Source organism: Miniopterus schreibersii (genome assembly GCF_964146895.1).
Source record: "Miniopterus schreibersii genome assembly, chromosome: 18".
NCBI classification, from domain to species: Eukaryota; Metazoa; Chordata; class Mammalia; order Chiroptera; family Miniopteridae; genus Miniopterus; species Miniopterus schreibersii.
In genome coordinates this window covers 15,638,981-15,661,495 of record NC_138121.1, presented here as the reverse complement: position 1 = coordinate 15,661,495, position 22,515 = coordinate 15,638,981, and the positions used below count along the sequence as shown (strand labels likewise).

General features: G+C 50.0%; 2 protein-coding genes and 1 long non-coding RNA gene across 5 annotated transcripts; 1 reads left to right on the top strand and 2 right to left on the bottom strand.

The window, feature by feature from the left end:
* The first annotated feature begins 34 nt into the window (after nucleotides 1–34).
* COG8 (component of oligomeric golgi complex 8) lies at nucleotides 35–8,576 on the top strand. Of its 3 annotated transcripts, XM_081120126.1 has the most exons (6): nucleotides 35–434; nucleotides 1,494–1,701; nucleotides 2,484–3,311; nucleotides 4,848–5,016; nucleotides 5,717–5,893; nucleotides 7,819–8,574. In XM_081120126.1, the coding sequence occupies exons 1-6, from the start codon at nucleotides 55–57 to the stop codon at nucleotides 7,974–7,976; spliced, it is 1,920 nt and encodes a 639-aa protein (XP_080976252.1). In that variant the 5' UTR covers nucleotides 35–54; the 3' UTR covers nucleotides 7,977–8,574. The 3 variants fall into 3 exon arrangements, with proteins under 3 accessions (XP_080976252.1, XP_080976251.1, XP_080976253.1); XM_081120125.1 differs by lacking the exon at nucleotides 7,819–8,574 and having other exon boundaries at nucleotides 5,717–6,300; XM_081120127.1 differs by lacking the exons at nucleotides 4,848–5,016; nucleotides 5,717–5,893 and having other exon boundaries at nucleotides 7,819–8,576.
* Nucleotides 6,943–11,459, bottom strand: LOC308548531. Its single transcript, XR_013997619.1, has 3 exons — nucleotides 10,732–11,459; nucleotides 7,796–7,910; nucleotides 6,943–7,027 (listed from the first exon to the last, which is right to left on the bottom strand). It is a non-coding gene; the product is annotated as an uncharacterized lncRNA (long non-coding RNA).
* Nucleotides 11,460–11,653: 194 nt separating this feature from the next.
* Nucleotides 11,654–22,515, bottom strand: VPS4A (vacuolar protein sorting 4 homolog A). The gene is made up of 11 exons (XM_081120132.1): nucleotides 22,263–22,515; nucleotides 18,552–18,663; nucleotides 18,317–18,464; nucleotides 16,910–16,971; nucleotides 16,693–16,812; nucleotides 16,026–16,182; nucleotides 15,288–15,436; nucleotides 14,836–14,917; nucleotides 14,388–14,607; nucleotides 13,222–13,362; nucleotides 11,654–12,510 (listed from the first exon to the last, which is right to left on the bottom strand). Exons 1-11 carry the CDS (start codon nucleotides 22,281–22,283, stop codon nucleotides 12,409–12,411), a joined length of 1,314 nt encoding a protein of 437 aa, XP_080976258.1. The 5' UTR covers nucleotides 22,284–22,515; the 3' UTR covers nucleotides 11,654–12,408.

Sequence of the window (22,515 nt, the reverse complement as noted above, 5' to 3'; positions counted from 1 at the left end):
CGGAGTCAGCGCCCTCTCTGGGCCGGAGGGGGAAGTGACGCTGCTGCCGAGAAGATGGCGGCGGTTGCGTCCTGCCCGTCGGCGTCCGCCACGGCCACCGCCGTGGCTCTCGGGGAGGTGGAGGATGAAGGGCTCCTGGCATCGCTGTTCCGGGATCGCTTCCCGGAGGCCCAGTGGCGGGAACGGCCCGACGTGGGTCGTTACCTCCGGGAGCTGAGCGGCTCCGGGTTGGAGCGGCTGCGGCGCGAGCCCGAGCGCCTGGCGGAGGAGCGGGCCCAGCTGCTGCAGCAAACGCGCGACTTGGCCTTCGCCAACTACAAGACCTTCATTCGCGGCGCCGAGTGCACCGAGCGCATCCACCGCCTGTTTGGCGACGTGGAGGCGTCGCTCGGTCGCCTGCTGGACCGCCTGCCCGGCTTCCAGCAGAGCTGCAGGTGCGGTGGGCCCGGTGCGAAAGGGGCTTTTAAACAACGGTAGTAAGTGACATTTCCCGTGGTAGAGGCGGCGAACACTTAACGTGGCGCTTACCAGGTGCCAGGCTCTCCTCTGAGCACTTTATTAATCCGTTTAAACCTCACTACACTCTTGGAGGTGGGTACTGGTTTTCCCATTTTATATAAGAGGAAGTGGAGACAGGGAGAGGTTAGCGACTGTCCAGGGACACAGCCAGTAAGGTTCGAAGTCAGCACTGGAACCCAGCAGCACGTCCCTCCCTCAGAGGGCTGTGTGAACACTAAATAGAGAATCCGTGCAAAGCACTAAGAATTGGGCCTGACATGCTTAGCTATCAACAACTGGCAGCTTAATATAGATGCACATTTACGTAATATACATAAACACACACATAGACACAACACCTACAACAGCTTAGACCAGGAGTCATCTGCTCCAAAACTTTCCTTGATAGGAAGCTGACAAGGAAATCCTTCCATTTGGGGGTAGCAGAAATTATTTTAAAAAATCCCTCCTTTTTGAGTCATGTTCTGCTTCCCTAGATCCTCAACATGTTATCCCTAATTCTGCCCTCTAGCCTTTCACGATAAAAGTTTTAAGTTTTCTTTTGAGTCTTTGGATATTTGACAATAGTTTTTAATAAATATAGCTATTATTAAAGGAACATTTACTCTGAGTCAGATTCTGTGCTACTTTATACATATCATCTCATTTAATCCTCACAGCCTATGAGGTGGGTCCTATTATTTTACCAATGAGGAAACAGTTGTGAAAGCCTAAGTACCCTGCCACAGCCAGTTAAGTGGCAGATCTGGGTTCAGATCTTTTTAATCATTTATTTGTTGTGTGATCTTGCACAAATTGCTTAACCTCTCTAAGATTAAAGTTTCCTCGACCGTACTTACTTCATAACTTGGTGTGAAGATTAAGTCAGATAAACCATCCATCCCAGTGCCCAGTTCATAGTAAATGCTGGGTAATTTCAGTTTAAGATTTGGGTGCAGAGCAGTGAGCAACCAACATTCTCCTGATTCTACTAGGAACTTTGTGAAAGAGGCTGAGGAGATCAGCTCCAACCGTCGGATGAACACACTGACTCTAAACCGGCACACAGAAATCCTGGAAATCCTAGAGATTCCTCAGCTCATGGACACCTGTGTCCGGAACAGCTATTATGAAGAGGCCCTGGAGCTTGCAGCCTACGTACGCCGACTGGAAAGGAAATACTCCTCCATCCCTGTCATCCAGGTAGCCAATCTCCCCAGAGATGACTCAAACTGATATTCTTGCAATCAGTAATTTTGTGATCATCACTGAACCTTTAGGCAGAAACCTTAGGAAAATTCTTTGCATGTTTCACATCAGTTTCTGCTGGCCAGACAGGCTTGAACATAAAACATACATTCATTCATTCATTCATTCAACTGAGAAATGTGAATCTGTGTACCAGGCACTGATCTAGGTGTTGGGTATGCAATGTGAACAAAGCAAACCAAGGCCCTGGCTCTCATGAATGAAAGCTGATAGTTGGCAAATAAACATAAACAATGTGATTCTTTCAGATAGTGATTAAGTGTCTGGATAAAACAAACCAGGGAACAGGATAGGAGGAGACCAGGGTGAGTTACTCTAGGGAGGGTGGTCAGGAAAGGCTCTTCTGGAGAGAGAACATTAAAGTTGAGACCCAGATGATGATAAGGACCCAGCCACACGCAGATGTGAGGAGAGAGAACAAACCAGAAAGTGGAGAGAATAAGTACAGCAGGCTGAGGAGGGAAGTTGGAGTGTTAAGAAATACAAAGACAGCCAGTGGGACTGGACTGCAGTGAGCAAGGGGAGGAAGCCAGTGAGGTAGGAGAAGCAGACAGGGCCTATAGGCCACAGTTGCCCTGTACGTATCAGCTTTAGGAAATGTACTTCGTATGTCAGGAAAGCAGTGGGAATACTGATCTATAATATTTAGGGTTAGTGGAATGGCTTCCAGGCTGTGTCTTTACAAGCATGATGTGACTCACTCTCTGCATTGTCAGGGTATTGTGAATGAAGTGCGCCAGTCGATGCAGCTGATGCTGAGCCAGCTGATCCAGCAACTGAGGACCAATATCCAGCTCCCTGCCTGCCTCCGTGTCATTGGCTTCCTGAGGCGCATGGACATCTTCACTGAAGCTGAGTTGAGGGTGAAGTTTCTTCAGGCCCGAGATGCATGGCTCCGTTCCATCCTGACTGCCATCCCCAATGATGATCCCTATTTCCATATCACAAAAACCATCGAGGCCTGCCGTGTCCACCTTTTTGATATCATCACTCAGTACCGTGCCATCTTCTCAGACGAGGACCCATTGCTGTCCCCTCCCATGGGTGAGCACACGGTGAATGAGAGTGCCATCTTCCATGGCTGGGTACTGCAGAAAGTCTCTCAGTTTCTGCAGGTGCTGGAAACTGACCTTCACCGGGGGATAGGTGGCCGTCTGGACTCTCTGCTGGGCCAGTGCATGTACTTTGGGCTGTCCTTCAGCCGGGTGGGGGCTGATTTCCGGGGCCAGTTGGCTCCTGTTTTCCAGCGGGTAGCTATCAGTACGTTCCAGAAAGCAATTCAGGAAGCGGTGGAGAAGTTCCAAGATGAAATGAACTCCTACACCCTCATCTTGGCTCCAGCCATCCTGGGCAGCAGTAACCTGCCTGCTGCTGTGCCAGTCACTCAGCCAGGGACCCTGCAGCCACCCATGGTGCTCTTAGACTTCCCACCCCTTGCCTGCTTCCTCAACAATATTCTGGTCGCCTTCAATGATCTTCGCCTTTGCTGCCCCATAGCTCTGGCACAGGATGTGACTAGGGCCCTGGAGGACGCCCTTGCTAAGGTGAGCCCATACTGTTGGCTCTCTATTGGAGTCTTCTTTGGTTACAGGAGGCCAGGCTTTGGTAATAAATGAGTCCATATGACAGTGGTAACTGCTGACTTAGAGAGCTTTAAGGTGGTTTTGGAGGTTTTTAATAGATGAGCAGCTCTTAACCAGTTAGTCCCCCTTCATGGAACCTAAAACAATCCATGAAGTGGCTCACCTATAATAATGTCTCTGTAATGTATTAGTTTCTATTGCTGCATAACAAACTCCCACGGACATTTATCATCTCCCAGTTTCTGTGGATCAGGAGTCCAGGCACAGCATAACTGGGTCCTCTGCTCAGGATCTCACAAGGTTGCAATCAAGGTGTTGGTCTGGCTGTGGTCTCATCTGGAGCTTGGGTCCCCTTTCAAGCTCACTCTCACTGGCAGATTTCTGTTCCTCCCCTCAGTTCCTAGAGGCCACCCCACTCCATAGGCAGTTCATACTGTGGCTTTTTGATGCATCAGGGCCAATGGAGGAGTCTTTCCTGCACGAATCTCTTTTAGAGACATCCTCAGCCCTCTTTTAAAAGGCTCTTTGATTAAGTCAGGCCCACTCAGGATAATCTCCCTTTTGATTAATTCAAAGTCACTTGATTAGGGACTTTAATTACAACTGCAAAATCCTTCACCTTTGTCATATTCTTTTTTTTTTCTTTTTTACTGTTTATTGAATTTATTGAGATGAGATAGGTTAACAAAATTACATAGGTTTTAGGGACACAATTCCACAACACATCAATAAAATTCAAGTAATAGTAACCAGCTAACATTTATATAGAATTTACTCCATGCACTATCAGCAGTGCATGAAATTAAGCACAAATGTGCAGCCCTCAAGTTTTCATGAAGACTTGATTCAAAACCCTATGACCTAGATCCTGTTGTTGACTCTACTTTATAGATGAGGAAACTGAGACAGAGAGGGCATGGAGGGCTTAAGCAATCAGATGGAAGTCACAGAACCCATAAGTGGCATAGCTAGGACTTGAACCAGGACATCTAGCACCAGAGTCTGTTACTAACCCTGTTAGCATGACACCTGTCTGTAATGTCAGCTAGGCCCCTCTGTTCTTTGTATTCGGGACTTCTTTTCCAGCTCTGTTTCCTCCTTTCTTTACAATTTTCTACTGATGTAGCTTCCTGGAACCTCCAGGCCTTACTCACTAATAACCTTTTATAGTTTTTGCTTCATTTTCCTGGATCCAACATAGTTCTGGACAGTCTCCCATGGGAGTCAAGAACCATGTATACTCTTCCACTGGAAAAAGCACCAATAATGAAACAAGTTGGGTTAGAAATACATCAATGAAGTGACAGAATTGTGGAGAGTGACCACAATTCTGAATTTAAACAAGACAGTAATATAATGTACTGTTTGGAATGACTTTCTTCATGAAAACTTGAGGGCTGCACATTTGTGCTTAATTTCATGCACTGCTGATAGTGACATACTACTATCATAGTATGATGGGCTATTGCAGTGACTGATGGTACCTTTGTTTCTTAGGTAACCAAAGTAATCCTGGCCTTCCATCGTGCTGAAGAGGCTGCCTTCACCAATGGGGAGCGAGAGCTCTTTGTCCAGTTCTGCACTGTATTCCTAGAGGACCTCGTTCCTTATTTAAATCGCTGCCTCCAAGTCCTTTTTCCACCAGCTCAGATAGCACAGACTTTAGGTAAGAGAAAGGAGAAAAGATTTTTCAAACTACTTTTTGATATTATTCATATACTAATTAATTCACCCATTTGTAAAATTCAGCGTGTTTTAGTAAATGTACAGAGGTATATAATCATTAACACCACTCCATTTTAAACATTTCCATCACCTCAGAAAGATCCCTTATGCCCAGTGTTATCATTCCCCAATCCCACTCTTAGCCCCTGGCAACCACTAATCTACTTTCCGATGCAAAATATTTGCCTTTTCTGGACATTTCATATAAATGGAATCATACATATGTGTATATCTGGCTAAGTGGAAGAAGCTAATCACAAGAACCACATATTGTATGATTTTCCAATTTGCCTTCACTTCCCTGTATCCACACACTCTGAGACAGAACTTCCCAAGGGCAATGGGCCAGTAATCACACCAGCAAACGGCTGGCCACTTTTTCTCCAGCTTTTCTCTTGGGCCTGTCACAAGAAAGCCAGTGCCTACTGAGGTTCTCTTGACTTTTACTTTATCCGCCCTGAACTGTGCTGTTCTGGATTACCTTCAGAGTCTCGCTTTACAGTATAGGTTTGTGTCTCGTATCACAAAGATGACTTATATATTGAAATATGGTAATTGTGACTGTTACTTCCTGTGACACATCAGTATTTACACTTTTTAAATGTTTTTTTTCCATTTCACTTTGTCTACATCTGGGTCAGGCATTCCACCCACTCAGCTTTCCAAGTATGGAAACCTTGGGCATGTGAACACTGGCATCGTCCAAGAACCTCTCGCCTTTATCCTGCCGAAGAAAGAGATGGTCTTCTGTCTAGATGAAAAGGAGCCAGTGCCAGAGCTCACAGCTCCAGTACCAGAACTCCTGGCCGAGGAGTCAAACCTCGAACCCACCACTCCGGCTTTCCCTGAGGAGGGGCAAGAGCAGGTTGAATCAACGGAACCACTGAAGGACGATGTACCCAGTGGGAGCACTTAACAGGGGTTCCCCGCTCCCAGAAGTAGGCGCAGCACCCAGGGTCTGGGAGGCCTGGGAGCTTACTGCAGCGCCCAGTGGGACAGCCCAGGGGAGAGGCTGCCAAGGCACGCATGAGAGGAAATGAAAGGGGGAAACCTCCTAGTCACTCCTCTTACACTATAAGAAATGAAATAAAATAATAAAGCTAATTATGGTTACCTAGAAGCGGACAGCATTCTGTAGGCGGGAAGGCGCGTGAGAACTACACTTCCCGGCGTCCCTGGCGGCGGAAACGCTTGGCTACTAGGGCCAAGAGAGGAACCCATACGGCCGGGCGGCTCTACTGCAGCGCACCATGGGCCGATTGGCGGCCAGGCCCCTGCTGGGGTCGCTGCTGGCGCGGACGCATCGCCTCGTGGCGCCGGCTCTACCGTGGGGCGAGGGGTTGGCGGGCGGCGGCGCCCGGGCCTGCAGCTCCACGCTCCCCCAGGACGGCCTGGAGGGACCGGCGCGCCAGCGCTCCTACTGGCGCTACCTGCGGCGTCTGGTGCAGGGAGCGCCCGAGCCGCCGTACCCGCGCGTGTGCCAGGTCGGGGACCCGGCGCTGCGGGCCGTCGCGGCCCCAGTAGATCCAGCGCAGCTGGCGGGGCCCGAGCTGCAGCGGCTGGTGCAGCGGCTGGTGCAGGTGATGCGGCGCCGGCACTGCGTGGGGCTGAGCGCGCCGCAGCTCGGCGTGCCGCTGCAGGTGCTGGCCCTGGAGTTTCCCGAGGCGCTCTTCCGCGCCTGCGCGCCGCGCCTGCGCGAGGCCCGCCAGATGGAGCCCTTCCCCCTGCGCGTGTTCGTGAACCCGAGCCTCCGGGTGCTGGACAGCCGCCTGGTCACCTTTCCCGAGGGCTGCGAGAGCGTCGCCGGCTTCCTGGCCTGCGTGCCTCGCTTCCAGGCCGTGCAGATCTCAGGTGCGGGACGGCAGGGGCCCTGGGGCGGCTGGGTAAGCGCTTGCCTCTCATCTGCCAGTGGAGGCTACGGCCTCGGATCCCACGAAAGTTTCTGTAAAGCTCTAGTTCAAGTGCAAACACATTGATGGCTGGTCAGTGGAACCTCCCGGCATGAACAAAGGACCTGGGAATGGACAGGACTCGGGACTGACTGACTGGGATGGGAATGAAGCCCCTGTGAGAGCACAGCCATGCCGAGGGAGTGGGAGGGAGGTGTAGAGTGGGGGTTAGGGTGGCCTAGTTAGGGTGGCCTGATTTCGCTGTTCTATGCTGGCCCTCTGCTCTATGCCTCCGCTCACTCTGTGTCTATTACACACACACACTTCTGCCCCATTGAGATCTATCATGGTGGAGTGGGAGAAGTGGGACCTGCTTTGCCCAGCCCCGGTGAGGGTGACAAGTCATTCCCTGTCATACCAGGATGTTTTGTGGAATGTGGTTCTTTGCTAGGGTTGGGATGGTTGTTCTTCCTGAGCAAGTCATTTGGTTCAAGAGGGTTAGAAATCAGTGGTATCTGTTACTTTATATTGTACCAACCTGAAGTACTTTTTGTTAGGAATTGAAAGCAAACAAGCAATACTTCAGAAGTGGGAGGAGTGTTCAGAAGAGAAATACCTTATTAGGAAGATTATTTCTCATCTCATCCCCATAGTAAGCAGAGCAACCTGGGAACCAGGTTAACTACTTGATAATAGGCAGAGTGCATCTTTTCCAGGAAGGAGAAGAGGTGTTAAGTTCCTTTCTGATGTTGCCACATGTAAATAGGAACATCCAAGGGCAGGGAAAGTTGGTAAGGAGGTTGAGAATGATGCAGTTCAGCATGTCCTCACCCAGACTGTAACTTCCTTTGCAGGGCTGGACCCCAGAGGAGATGAGATGGTATGGCAGGCCAGTGGGTGGGCAGCACGCATCATCCAGCACGAGATGGACCACTTGCAGGGCTGCCTGTTCATTGACAAAATGGATAGCAAGACATTTACAAACATCCACTGGATGGAGGTGAATGACTAAAGCTTTCGTGCTACATCTGAGGATTCTGAAAACCAGGAGACAGACACTTTGGCTTTGAGCTGGGCATGTCTTACTTGGCATTGACTTGGCTCCAACGGAAAACAATGGACTTCCAAAGCATGCTGAACTGAGTTGGAAGAAGGTGTTAAAATGATTGCTCCAAAATGAGCTATGAAATATTGCCTTCAAACTGAGAAGAAAACGAATTCCTCTAAAGGAGTGGGTATTTCCTGGTAATTCTGTATGGAGGATGAGCAGGGCAATAACCACTCTCAGTAGCTCAGTAGACATGACTTCGTAAGACCTGTGCAATCTATTCCCAAAGCCAAGATTTGATAATAAATGTAGTCCCAAAATATCTGAAAGCTGTGTTTAAAAATGGAGGTTAAGGCTGTGATTGACCTTCTTTACCAAATTCTTATTTTTACAAGGGATTTGTGTGTCTTATCTACAGACTCCCTCCCTCTTACCTTGGACACCACTGTGCTTGTGGAATTAAACACAGGACAGAATGGCCCCAGTTCATGGAAGTGTTTAGTGAGAATATCAACATAAATGAGTACCCACATGTTTTAACAGGTTCAGATACAGTTTAGGTTTCCACCTTTTGCTTTCTACCTTTATCAGACTTAGGGAAGATTTTTCTGAGATTTCTTGGGCAGCTGGCTTGTTCTTTGGGTGGAGACCATGGAGCAGGGCTAGGGGGAGGGTGGAAGTTGAGAAAAAGCCAATGAGCCTCTTCCTGAAAGCAGATCTTGTGCTTCCTGGTCACCACACTTGTTTTGGAAAAATAAATTAGCATCGCACTGACTAACCAGTGTTTAACCTTAAGATGCTGTCAGAGGTGAAGGAATTTGTTTCTTTAGGTACTTGTCTTACCTCATTTTTATGTTGTTTTGCATTGCTGGTACTCTTAACCAAAGTCCTTAAAGTACAAGTACCCATATAGTAAGAAGTCCAGTAAGTTGTTTAAAGAGAATGAATTTTAAACAGCAGTTCATTAAATGAACCCAGGAAAGACCCACTCTCCTCTACCACTTTTTCTAAACAGCCCAAGTCTGGGGGGCTTATGAAGCTAAGCAAAAGTGAACTGGCTCTCTGTGCATTAAACTTTGGAGAGGAACAGGAGCTAACACTACTCCAAGGTGAGGTTAGACACCCAGCCATGAGGGAAGTCTGTAGAAAGCTCTCATTAATATTGAAAACATGGGTCCTTAGGGAAAATAGAATTCATGAGCCTCCTTTCCTTTAGACAATGTTCAGAAGCTCCTGCAGGGTGGCCTCGGAACATTTTGGGCCTATGCCAGTAGCTCAGTTGGTTAGATCATCTGGATACACCAAAGTTGCGGGTTGGGTCTCCAGTCAGGGCACATACAAGAAGCAACTCGTGAATGCATAAATAAGTGGAATGACAAATCGATGTTTCCCTCCCACTGTCATACTCCCCCCCCCCACCGCAAAGTCAATTTAAAAAAAAAGAACATTCTGATGCCTCCTTACAGTGCTCTGAGGTTAACAACCCTTAGTAATGCCTTTGTAATGTACTTCAGTAGCATCTGACTTCAGCTTCCTGACCTGAAGGCCCGAGAGTAAATGACTGCTCAGAGTGGGCCTTGGAGAAAGCCAGAGACTATCTGTTGCTGACAATATATGAGATTTACTGTTGTGACCAAATCCACATAGGAGGAAGGATTTGGTCTACTAGTTAAGACACTACAGCCCAAAGGCAAATCCTTCCATTTCCAATAAAATCTCTTCCACCTCAGGCAGATAGCCACAAAAACCACACACACAAATCAGCATCTGGAGCTAATGAGAATGGAAGTCGACTTCCACAGTGAAAGCCAATATAGGCAGAAAGTTTAGAAAAGAATTCCAAGTGGGGAAGAAGTGGATTTCAGAGTAAGCACTTAGGGGAGGGAGTTCCTCTGCACATATTAATTAACAGAAACCATAAGGCCACAGCATTAGTCAGGTTAATTCAGCCTCGGGGGCTCTGGGAAAGCTATGACTAGAGTTATGGGGATGAACCCTAGCAGCCATAAGGTTTCTGTTAACCCCTGTGGCTTGTCTAGGTTTTCAAGCAGCAGAAATGAGGAAGCAGGTTTTAAAAAAAAAGCAAGGACCTCCTGATTCAAATAAAGGTAACTGGAGGTAGAGTAAGAAAATAAGACTAGCCGGCGGTTGAGCGTTGATCTAGGATCCAGGAGATCAAGGTTCGATTCCGGGTCAGGGCACATACCAAGGTTGTGGGTTTGATCCCCAGTAGAGGCATGCAGGAGGCAGCCAATCATTGATGACTTATCTTGGCGTTTCTCTCTCCCCTCACCCCCCTCTGAAATCAATAAAGATATTTTTAAAAAAAGAAAAGAAAGTGAGACTAAACATAAAGTACAGGCAGGAGGCAGTGTCCTATCCTAGCTTCTAGTCCAGCATTTACAAACATAATTGGTGGCTGAGGGAACATAACTAACCAAGACACATGTGGGAACTCCAGAGCAAGCAACAAAAATTCCAGTCACAATTGCTGCATCAGGCTGGCTGGCACTCCAGGTAACAAAGTGGGGCTAACCCACCAGCAATGGAGAGGAGCACCGAGCCTAAGCCTTCAAGAAACCAAGCAAAAGTTGGCTCAATTCAGCACTCCTAACCAGATCAAAGAAACACCACAGTGCCCTAGCAGGTTTGGCTCAGTGGTTAGAGAGTTGGCCCGAGGACTGACGGGGCCCGATTGATTCTGACCAAGGGCACGTACCTTGGTTGCAGGCTCAATCCCGGTTGGGTCAGGGCGTGTGCAGGAGGCAACCAATGAGTGTGTCTCTCTCACACTGATGTTTCTCTCTCTCTCCCTTCCACTATGTCTGTAAAGCAATGGAAAAAGGTTTTCTCAGGTGAGGATTAAAAACCAAACAAAACACCATGACCACAGTGCAAGGCTAACATGATCTAAGAGTTGGCCATGTGGTCACACACTCAGCTGTAGACCACTCGGGTTTGAAAATACCAGAGGGAGGGGAAGGCTGAACCACCTGTGCCAGGCCTTTTCTGTGTTCATATTCTCATGGTCAACATGTGACAGCCTCTACTGCTTCTGCTCTGTCAGGCAGCATTTCCAGGTCTGCCAGCTCTGGACACCCGAGTGTCTCAGAATCAGGGGTCACAAATTCAAATGGCCAGAGGGGCTAGGCAGACAATGCAAATGTGTGAACTGGCCACATGGGGATAGTGAGCTGCAGAGCATGTTGTCATCTGAATAGGGCCACCCCTGCTCAGCTGCAGCTGGTAAGTTGCCTCATGGGGACCCAGGCCCAGCATTACCTAATCTGAATTTTTATGTCTACTCTTGATTTTTAAATGTTGGCAGCAGAGCAAACCAAACAGCTGCAGGCAACATCTGGCCCACAGGCCTCCCAGTTTGAGACTCTGATCTAGAGGCTGGACAATACAAAGAAATGCCCAAGCCCCTCAAACACCCCTGGCCACACTTTCGAGGCTCTGGGGGGAAGAAAGTTCTCACAAACCTAACTGGAGTATAGGCCTAGGCACAGTGGCAGCTGGTGACATAACCTACCACCTAGTCTGCTGAAGAGAAGACAGCAGAGAAAACCAGGTCTTTCTATGGGAAGCAAGCAATGCTTTCAAAGAGCCCAAGAGTCAAAGAGGCAATCACTCAGGTGGCTCAAGAAGGGACAAGGGTTTATTGGCCCACCTCCAGGTCAGGGACGTGGGCTGGTGGCTGGGTGCGGCGTTCTCACATTCAGAGGGAAGAAAAGGCAGCAGTGGGACCCGCCTGACTGCCTTCGCTCGTTCTGATTTACACAGCTTGGTGCTCACAGACTATCTTCTCCTCCTGCAGGGAGGCCACAGGGCTCAGGATGCTGGCCTAGGAGTGCGAATGGCTTGGCTTTACTCTTGGCCTTGACAGGCAGAGCTTGGGCTGGGGATCCAGGGCATCAGCCATTCAGTTCACAAGGAGCAAAACTTGGGTCTAAAAGGAACAGGCCATGGGGACTTCTGCAGGTCTGCTGCACCAACCCCACAGCACGGGCTGCTCCCACTCCTTGATGCTTCCAGGTGATTTTAACTTTATTTATAAACAAGAGGAAAATCCAAGCAGCATTAATTTAGGGGAACAAAAAAGGTTTTACAAAAACAAACATGGAGTGTGGTGGGACAAGGAGTTGGCGAGCATCCAAAAGAGGAGTAGAAGTAGGAAGAGCCAGTATTCCACCGGCTGCGGAGCGTGCTTCTGCGTCTCTGCGGCCAGGGAGCCCCTTCCTTCCTGTTCCTTGGCTGGTGGCCAGACAGCACAGGGGACACTGGAGTGACTTTAGGAGGAGCCCTGGAGACCCGTCTGGCCACTGACATGAGGAGTGCATGAATTTACCACAATCAACTTTCCACCTTCACCGTCACCAGAATGAAGAAGCTTTTAACTCTCCTGTCCAAAGTCCTCTGAGAATTTCTTCACTTTCAGGAGGTCTTCTGCATTCACGGTGGGCCGGGTGGTGGCCAAAGACCGGAGCATGTCCGACTGCAAAGACAAGAGCATGTGGCTAAGGAGTAGCCAGGCTCCAGGTCCTCGGCCTCCCAGCATCACACACCCATGGAGTCTAGGGAGGGAAGAGGCCTGCCTGGGAGGTCAGCCCTACCCCAAATGCAGATCTCCCTCTGGTTGCCTGGCTTTGCCTGAATGCCTCCTGTGACAGATCTCTTCCCTCCTGAGGCAGCTTCTGTCATTTCCAGATGGGCCTACTGCCGGTCCAAGGGAATCTAAGCTCCAATGATCTTGCTCTCATGAGAAGCTCTTTCTAACTGCACACCCACCACACCAGCCACAAAGGCAGACACTCGCCATATAGAATGGGCAAGACCATCGGCAAGACCAGGATAAGGAGAGGTTAAGACTAGCCAGGAGAGGCTGCCTGTTCAACTACATCAAATCACAACGTGCTGACATACATTCGCTGGCTCTTCCTGTGTACAAAACAAGCCAAATCCATGGAATGAGGCAGTCACATAACCTAGCCTTTTCTCTTTTTGCTGAAGAAAATACAATGCTATTACTAAGGCTTCCATCCTGTGCCCTCACTGAGTCTAACAGCAGGAGCCTCAGCTACCCAAAGCCCCAAAGGCCATTCTCTAGGAGTCACAACAGCCTAGGACAGAAAAGAGGAGAAGCTTATTTTTGGATGCAAGCCCCCAATTTTCTGGACTGTGCAGTCCTTGCCAGCTGGCCACTTACCATGCAAACCACGGGCTCTAAGAGTTTGTCACTAGGGACATCCATCCAAGTCATCTCCATAGCCCCTGGGTCCCCTGGTGAGCATGGGGTCAGGAGGTCATCGATCATAACGCTAGGGTTGGTGCGGGAAGGGCCACAGACCTGAAACCAAAGAGAAATCTGATTGGCTTGGTTTTTGGGGAAGGAGCAAAACACCTCAGATTTCTGAGTCCTGAAGAGAAGGTAATGGCAGGATGGGAACAAATGCCTGGGATTCTAGGTCATAAGTCTGAGGAGGGATGGGCTCCTTCAAAACTCTCGGGCTAAGTAGTCAAAGTGGCTGGAAGTCTGACTTCAGAATCTCATGATTACTATGGAATTCTAGCCACTGGTCCTCCAGAACCTCATTTTGTGGCACCCAGATATCTTGGTATCTTCCTCTTCCTCATTAACTCAAATCTCACCACAAATGCAGTGACATTAAAAATGTTTTTCCAACTGAAATGTGTTCCATTGGCAACATTCTCCTAAATATCTGAAGGCTCATTCCCTCACCTTCTTCAACTCTTGACTCAAATGCCACCCAGTGTGGCCTCTCCTTGAAGAGTGCAACCTGCTCCACCCCCTCCAAACCTCAGAAATGCTAGACCTCCCTTCCCTGCTCTACCCTGTCACCACCCTCTGAGAAATGAGTCTGTTTTGTTTGTTCCCTGTCTCGCCCACTAGAAAGGAGACTCCTGGAGGGCAGGGACTTTTGTCTGCTGTGGTCAGTTACAAATGTCTCTTCAGCATCTAGAACGAGATCAGACACATACTAGGACCCTTGGTGATACTTGACAGAGATCTGTGTGAATGGAGTTCCTCCTTAGGGTGTGTGACTTTGTACCCACCACTTTCAAACACTGAGTAGGGCCCACCACACACAACAGCACAGCACTGACTGCGGGAGTGGCAAAGGTCACTGCCATGGTGCTGTCCTCTAGGTTCACACAATCTGAGATTATCAGACTCAAGGAAGAACTACGGGGAAGGGGAGAGCAGGTACCACCCCAGCCCCTGGAGCCAAAGGGCTCACTTTGCTCTTGCCCTTGGTTTTCCAAGAGACCCACGATGTGTCAGCTGGCAAAGAAAGCTGGTATCCCCTTTCCTGCGACACTTTCTCAGCAATTTCTTGCTGGCTCACTCACCTTTTTGAAGTGTGTTGCTGACTGTACTTTTCTAACAGGCTGCATGAGGGAGTCGCGCACAATGATGCTGATGTCGGCACCTGAGTAACCCTCTGTCTTCCGGGCCAGCTCGTGGATATTGGCGTCCGTGAGGCTGTGGGGAGTGCTACCCAGATGCAACCGGAACATCTGGGAACGGGCAGCCTCCTCTGGCAACGGGATGTAAATCCGCTTTTCAAACCTAGAGAGCCAAGCACATGGCTGGACTTGAGAGCAGACGGAGGAGCAGTCTTAATGCAAAGGCACAAAGGGGGCCCTCCAGAGCTAGGTTCACTCAGGGCTCTGCTCGTTATGCAGACACGAGGAGCCTCCGGAGAAACAGGGTCAGGCTGCATCCCTGGCTGCTAGCAGGGGGTTGACCATGGCGGGAAAAGACCTCAGACCCTGGCTCCTACTGGGGAAGACTCACCTCCTTCTAATGGCCGAATCCAACACCCATGGGATGTTTGTGGCACCAAGAACCAGAGTCCCATCGTTGTTATTCCCCACTCCTGTGGACAAGGAAACAGATGCTGACTCAGAACACCTGTAAGGATCGCTCAGACCTCCTGGGAAGACCCTCAGGTGTCTTAACCTGACCTGAAGCCATCCCTGTGCCACCTCCAGCAGCGGCCTACCAGCTTTCCTGGAGCAAAAAGCCTGGCTACCCTGACTGCCTTGGGAGGGGCAGAGGGGTGGTGGCAAAGACTGCAGGGACCTCTCCACCATGAAGGCCCGAGGAGATGGAGCTGAGAATTGTTTCTCTGATATTTCCCTCCACCCCAAGGACAATCATATCCAGCTGCAGCTAACTAACAAAACCCTGGGCTGTCTTTAGGTGGACCAAGAACCAGGGAGGAAACCCAGAACTAGCACACGCACCCTGCATCTGGACCAAGAACTCTGTTTTGATCCTTCGGGCAGCTTCACTCTCATTTTCATTGCGGGATCCGCAGAGGGAATCCACCTCATCGATAAAGATTATGGAAGGCTTGTGCTGCCTGGCCAGCTCAAACAGGTTCTTGACTAGCCTGTGAAGGTGAAAAATGGGGTTGGGACCTGGACAGCCACACACACGCCCAGCCAGGGTCCCAGTCACCACTTCTCTCGCCCTTGCCATGAGGTCAAGACTATAGTCATGCTTGGATTTCAGAAAAAATAGTAGTGACAAATCCTCTGGCAGCACTACACCAAGAGGAAGAGCAAGCCTGGTATCAGCTTTAATCCTGGCAACCCCATTCATTAACTCTGGATTTAAGACAAGTTGCTTTCCTTCCTCTCAGCCTCAGTTTCATCATCTTCAAAATGGGAGTTGGTGTGGGGAATATGTTAACTATATAAAGTCCCCAACAGCGAATACTCACCTGATACCCAGTTATTGGGAGTGCCTTTCTCTTCCCTTCATGAAGACTCATCTCTCCCAAGTTCCCTTCCAATTTCAGCTGTCTTGGTCAGGACAGTGTCCCACCCAATGAGCTAGCAAGATACCCTTTTGCTGGCTACTTCTCCCTGACATCCAAGAGCAGTTTCTCTGGGAGGTGACTCCAAGGCCAGGGAAGCTGGACCACCAGCAGAGAGTGCTGGGGATGCCCAGAGAGAAGAGCCTGGTGGCTGACTTACTTCTCACTCTCCCCCAACCACTTAGACATCAAGTCTGAGGAGGACACAGAGAAGAAGGTGGAGTTGTTGGCTTCTGTTGCCACTGCTTTAGCCAGGTAGGATTTCCCTGTGCCAGGGGGTCCAAAGAGCAGTATCCCTCGCCAAGGGGTACGCTTCCCTGCAAGAAAGAATAAACTGGACTGAGCTTCCTTCTGACTGGGGAAGAGGAACAGAAAAAAGCAGAGGGGCCTTAGTCACTGTAAATACAGTTGGAAATGAAAAGTTCTACAAGAAAACTGATTCTAAGAGCAAAGGAATAAAGGGAACTAAATTACCTGCCTAGGCTTTGTCTTAGCCCTGGCTCATGACCCCTGTGACCTTGCAAAGTGACAGTGGCTGGCACTGGTTCCTGACCCTGCCCACCCACTGGGATGGCCAAGTAAAAGTTCTAGTTATAAAGGTGTTTCTGACACCAGAGAGAAGCCAAGGATTAGATGATTGCAATGGGCAGGCCCTGGGGCCTTTCCCAAGTGGAAGCCCATGGGAAGGCCAGGCCTCCTCCATTAAGGGCAAAGGGAGTCGAGTCGCCACCTGCTCCTGGACATCTTCGGAGTGAGAGCTCAGAGCTTGCTCTCTCTGTAAATGCCTGTTATTTTTACATCTGGCCCTATAGTGGCTCAACTCTTACCTGTGAACAAGTGTGGGAATTTAATTGGCAAAATGACAGCTTCTTTGAGGGCCTCCTTGGCCACCTCCAGCCCGGCCACGTCACTCCACCGAATGTTGGGCTTCTCTATCACAACGGCACCTGAAGAAGGAGGCAGAGCCTTGGACCCAGAGCCCCGACCCACCAGGGGCGCTCACCACATCCCCCTCCCATAGCCATGGGGCCTCCAACCTCTTACCCATCAGTTGTTCCTGCAATTTCTTTTTCTCTGGATTATCCCCTTCACTGTCACTATCACTGCTGGGAAAGGAGACAGAAGATGACAGGCTGGAGCAAGAGGAGGTTGGTAAGGAGGCTCTCAGAGTGAGGCCAGGCTCTGGCTGCCAGCACAGTGATAAAGGGATGCTTTCCCTTCTCAACAATGGTGAGAGATCCACAAACAGGTACCCCGAGGACATTCAGGGCCTACAGTGGATCCTCCAGGAAACTCTCGTAACCCATCCTCGTTTTTTCATTAAAGGACTAAGAATAGAGACATATGCCCTTTCTAGAGACTGGTGAGGGACATGTGCTTTGGCCGGACTTCAAGAGCTGCCAGGCAAGGCAATCAATTGCAGCTCTCATACAGACTCAAAACCAGATAGCAAGTGGCTCTGACTTGGAGAAGGGGTAAGTCCTCTGAAGTCTACAGGGGAGCAGCTGGAAAAGGAACAGTCACTGACCATCCCCTACCTGTCCCTGGCCAATCCCTGTCTGGATGTGATATACCATCCTCAAAACTTTTGCAGCTCTCTTGGAGATGTCTGGCCTTCTGCCCCTTCCTTGGTGTGTCTCTCACTCCAGGGAATCCTCTCCATCCAGGAGCAGAGCCTCTCACCTCCGGTGATGCAGCTGACACAGCACCCACCTCTCTCCTACTCCATGACCTTCCTGCCCAGGATCTTCCCCTCACCTCCAGGACACCACTGGACTTTGTGCTCAGATAACTGGAATCTCCATGGTGGGCACACCATAAACGTGAGGAGAAAACTGCAGAGGGAACACTGGCTTTGGAGTCAGAAACATTGACCCTGGGTATGGGTCCAGACCCCATCAAGTCCCAGCTCTGTGACCTTGGCAATCTCTGAACCTCTAGTCTGCTGCCTCATAAATCAGATAGAGGATAACTGATGACAACAGTAGCTGACATTTGTTTAATCCTTACGTGCACCAAGCTCTAGTCTCAGGGCTTCCCCCTATCATTTCACCTGCTCCTTAGAGCAACACTAGGAGGGAAGCCCCACTATCTTCCTCCTCCTACAGATGTGAAGCCTGAAGGCACAGGGAGGTCATGGCACTTGTCCAAGGTCACACAGCTAGGAAGTGGCAGAACCAGGTTATACCCGGAGAGTCTGGCTGCAGAGTCCAAGGCTAGTAACCTCCGCACTGGCTCCCCATCCCAGACCCAATGAGATAGTGCGCGTGGAAGTAGTCTGTAAAGTGCTTGACAAAAGCAGCTATGGGCTGCTGTGAGTAGACTTCCCCAAAAGAAGGTGCCGTGGAAGTCCAAGGCTGCACTAGCACCAAAAATAACAGCAACAAAGGAAAAGGGCACATGCTCGTGGGGGTTCTGGCCCCGGCCGGTTCTCCACTCCTCAGTACTCACCCCTTGCTCTCACTCTGATGCTCTTTCACTGGCTTCTTGCCTTGCTTCTCTTTGTTCCGTAAATAATCCTTCAGCTTCTCCGCCCGGTCTAGGTACTGCATGCACTTGGCTCGAATGCTCTCCTTGGCCTTGTCGTTGTGTGCCTCATCTGCAAGAGGGGAACCGGAGGGGCCCGTGAGCCGCCGGGGCACGCACCCGTGGCGCGGGCCTCGGCACCGGAGGTGGTGTGGCTCACATTTGATAGCGTGTAGGAAGTACTCCACAGCATGCTGGTAGAGCCGGAGCGCCTCCTCATAGTTCTTGGCTTTATCTTCTTCTGTGGCTTTGGTAACCAGATCAATGGCTTTCTGGAAAGGCAAAACAAATAGCTCAGTGCTTCCCAAGGGGCCCAGAAAGCCCTCGGGATCCCAGGAGGGAGGAATACACTGATGAGAGGTGCTGCCAGGCCTGGGAGTTAGTGAGTCGCAGACCATTACGTTGGCCTGCTTTTCCAACAGCAACTAGAAAGGCCTTAAAGCATGCTTTTAAAAGACAGCCATCCCTCCTCATGATGCGCTCAGTACAATGAAAGCAACCTTCTTCTCAGTCCTCACTCTGGATTTCAGCAAGTGAAAACCTGGTGAAGTAGCTCAGGCTAGGGCTCAAAGGGAAAGTTCGCTTTCTATTCTGTGCCTCAAGGGGAAGAGAAACAGACCCTGACTCAGAGCCTGAAACAGGGAAACACCAAAACCCACTGATTCCTGTGATGTTCAGCAGGGAGGCCAGAAATAGCACTTGACCCCAAGGGCCAGAGAAGAGCCAGTCAGCTAGGAAAGTCCCTCATCGACCTGGGTTTTATGAGACGGACTTAAAGGGATCTATTGGCCCAACCTGCCTCTCTAGGCTCAAAAGAGAAGACAGTTTAATCAAGTTGATACCTAGGGAAAGACTACTTAAGACACATGAGCCAATACGCCAGTATCTCCATTACAAAAAGTGCTTGCTTACCCCACACGCATACTCGTGCTGCCCTCTGGAATCTTTCAAGAACTCTGTGAGAGTGTCTTTGTGTGTCTTATAAATCCTGTAGGCCTGTGCTCTAGACTGAACTTGAAGCATGCTGGATCTTTCAGGCAGCTGCCCCACACCTACGTGTCCAGTTTTAGAAACCATGGCTTCACCCACCCAGGGAGCGTTACCAGAATTATCCTCCTCAAGCTGATACAGCACTAGACACCAGGCGGACAGATCTCACTGTTATATGTACAGTTCTGTCCACAGCAAACAATAAAACTACTGACCAGCTCTTGGCAGGGCCCAGGCATTTGCGCAGCCCTTCTGCATGTGAAAGCAAGGAGTCTCAGAAAGAAAGATACAGCTAGTTCTACAAAACTAACAAATGGGTAGGTTAGGCCAGGTTGATGTTAACTCACCAGGTTAAAGAGATGAGGGAAGGTGAAAGAGTGCAGGTTACAATTTTCAAACTTCAGCTCCCTCTACTACCTACAAATAGAGAATGGCTAGGAGCCCTGGACCTTCTGAATGATTAGCTTAAACACAAGCTTCACTTGTCTACCCTCTCCCCCATGACGGCCCTTCAGATAACACATGAAAGGGGTATTCCTGTCCCTGGTGGCTTCCCTTCTCTATAACAAACACCCCCAGTTCCTTGGACTTTTTCACTTTATACCAGCGATTTTCAACTGGTGTGCCACCAGAATTTTAAAACATGCAATACCTGACTCTTCAGTCAGGGGCACTGACCTCTTTTCTCTTATACTGTCAAATAAAAAAATGACAACAGCCCGGTCAGCGGTTGAGCATCGACCTAGGATCCAGGAAATCGTGGTTCAATTCCTGGTCAGGGCACATGCTGGGGTTGTGGGATCAATCCCTAGTGGGGGACATGCAGGAGGCAGTTGATCAATGACTCTCATCATTGATGTTTCTATCTCTCTCTCTCTCTGAAATCAATAAAAATATATTTTTAAAAAATGACAACAGCCAACACAACAGCAGCTACCCAGTATGAATGAATCAAAATTATACCTATTTTTTTTGTTAGACTGGCAAAAAATGTATTTTTTGGTGTGCTGCAGAATTTTAGTAATTAGTTTATGTGTGCCATGAGATGGAAAAGGTTGAAAATCTCTGCTCTATATGCCTTCTTGCTTAGGGTTTGTCATTTTGAAAGGTGGGGCTCAGAACAAAAGACCAGGTACGCTCTGTCCTCCATGTGGCAGAGCAGGCCCATCCCTTCCCCACATCTTGATAATTAATGCGCCTAAGATTTTCCCGGCCACCACATACAGCTTTTCAAGTGCAAGAGGCCTCAGCTGCAATTTGGAGAGGAACACTCTGCATAACAGGAGAGTAAGGTGACAAAACTGCCAGCCCAGCTTCATCTCTAGTAACACGTATCGCAAAGGATAAGGGTGAAAGGGCTGCGGCGGTGTGCTGACAGGGAGCTGGCCAGCTTTCTGCAAGGGACCAGACAGTAAATATTTTAGACACTCCTGGCCACACAGTCTCTGTAGCAACAACTCATCCCTGCCTTGGTAGCCCCAAATCAGCCATAAATGAGTGAGCAGGAATGTGTTTCAATAAAACTTTATCTATAGACACTGAAATCTGAGTTTCATGATTTTCATGTATCATGAAATATCCTTTCAGCCTTTTAAAAATGTGAAAACCTACATTACGTCACAGGAAAGAAGCCAGTCACAAAGGACTTCATTATTGAATAATTTCTACTTATATAAAATGCCCAGAGTAGGCAAATCTGTAGGGACAGAAAGTAAATTAGTGGTTGCCAGAGGCTGGGATAGAGGGATTGGCGGGCTGGGGACAATGACAGCCACAGGGTTCAGGGTTTCTTTTTTGGGGTGGTGAAAATACTCTAAAAGTTATTGTGGTGATGGTTGCACAACACTGTAAATATACTAAAAACATTGAACTGTACACTTTATATGAATGAATTGTATGGTGTGTAAGTTATACCTTAATAAATGGTTTTTTTTTAAAAATATGTAAAAAAAAGCATTCTTAGCTCACAGGCCATACAAAAACTGGGCAGGTGGGATCTACAGGTGGAAGTTTACCCACTGTTGCCACTTCTTCCTCCACCTGAAGTGGAGGCCATCCCTCCTCCACCTCCAGGAATCTGAATGCCTTCTTGCTTAGGTCTGTCCTTTTGAAAGGTGGGGCTCAGAACAAAAGTACAGGTTTGATAATCCTGCCAAACGCCACTTCTTCCATGAAGTCTTGCCTAACTCCCGCAAGCACTGCGCCCGCCATCACTTACTGAGCACTTGCTATGTAGCTGACACCATGTTAAGAATGCTTTACCAGAATTAATCAAGAGCCACCGTCACAACCACCCTACTCCAGACTCCAGGATCACGTAACTAACCCAAGGTCACATACTAGTGAGTGGCAGAGTCGACATTCAAACCCAGGTCTGAGGCCGAGCATGTTTATGTTTTCGGGCCCAGCAGGACTGGCAGCACCTGGAGGACGGGTCAGTCATGCATCCAGGTGGCGCCACCCCGGCACCACCCAGCACAATAGAGGGAATGAATGAAGGGTCGCTGGCCGAGAAGAGGAAATCGGAGACCAGGGAAGAAGCAGGGGCTGTTGGGAGGGAGGCGGGAGGAGGGAGAGCGAGCAGCCGGCCCGCGGGCCCGAGCTTCCCGGGCGGCGCCTGTGAGGCCCGCGCCAGGCTGAGCCCCACGGCCGAACTCGGGCGCCGGCTGCACGCAGGGGCCTCGGGGCTCGGCCAGGCGACTGGGCCCGGGCGTTCTGGACCGGAGGTGGCCCTCGGCTCCGAGCGCGTAAACACAGAAACCGGCGGGGGCGGCGGCGGGGCGCCTGGGCTGAGGAGGCCCCCGCCCGCCCGGCTGCCGGTCCGCAGGCCCCGCCGCGCCTCCTTCGGCCTCCGCGAGCCGGCCGGGCCGCGCCGAGATACCTGGAGGGTTGGCGTTGTCATTTCATCTCCTGGGCCCGCCTCACACCCCGCGGTGCTGCTTGCGGCTTCGGTCCGGCCTCGGAGAGCCGAGGTGCTAGATACGGCGCGGGGAGCCCGATGGGTCCGCGCGGAGCGCGGGGAAGGGTGGCCGCTGGCAGCCGGAGCCGAGCCGGAGAACGAGCGAGGAGCGCGGCCCAGAGCGGTCGGGCCCGAGCAGCGCGGCTGCCCCCCGGCGGCCACGGCCCGCACTGCA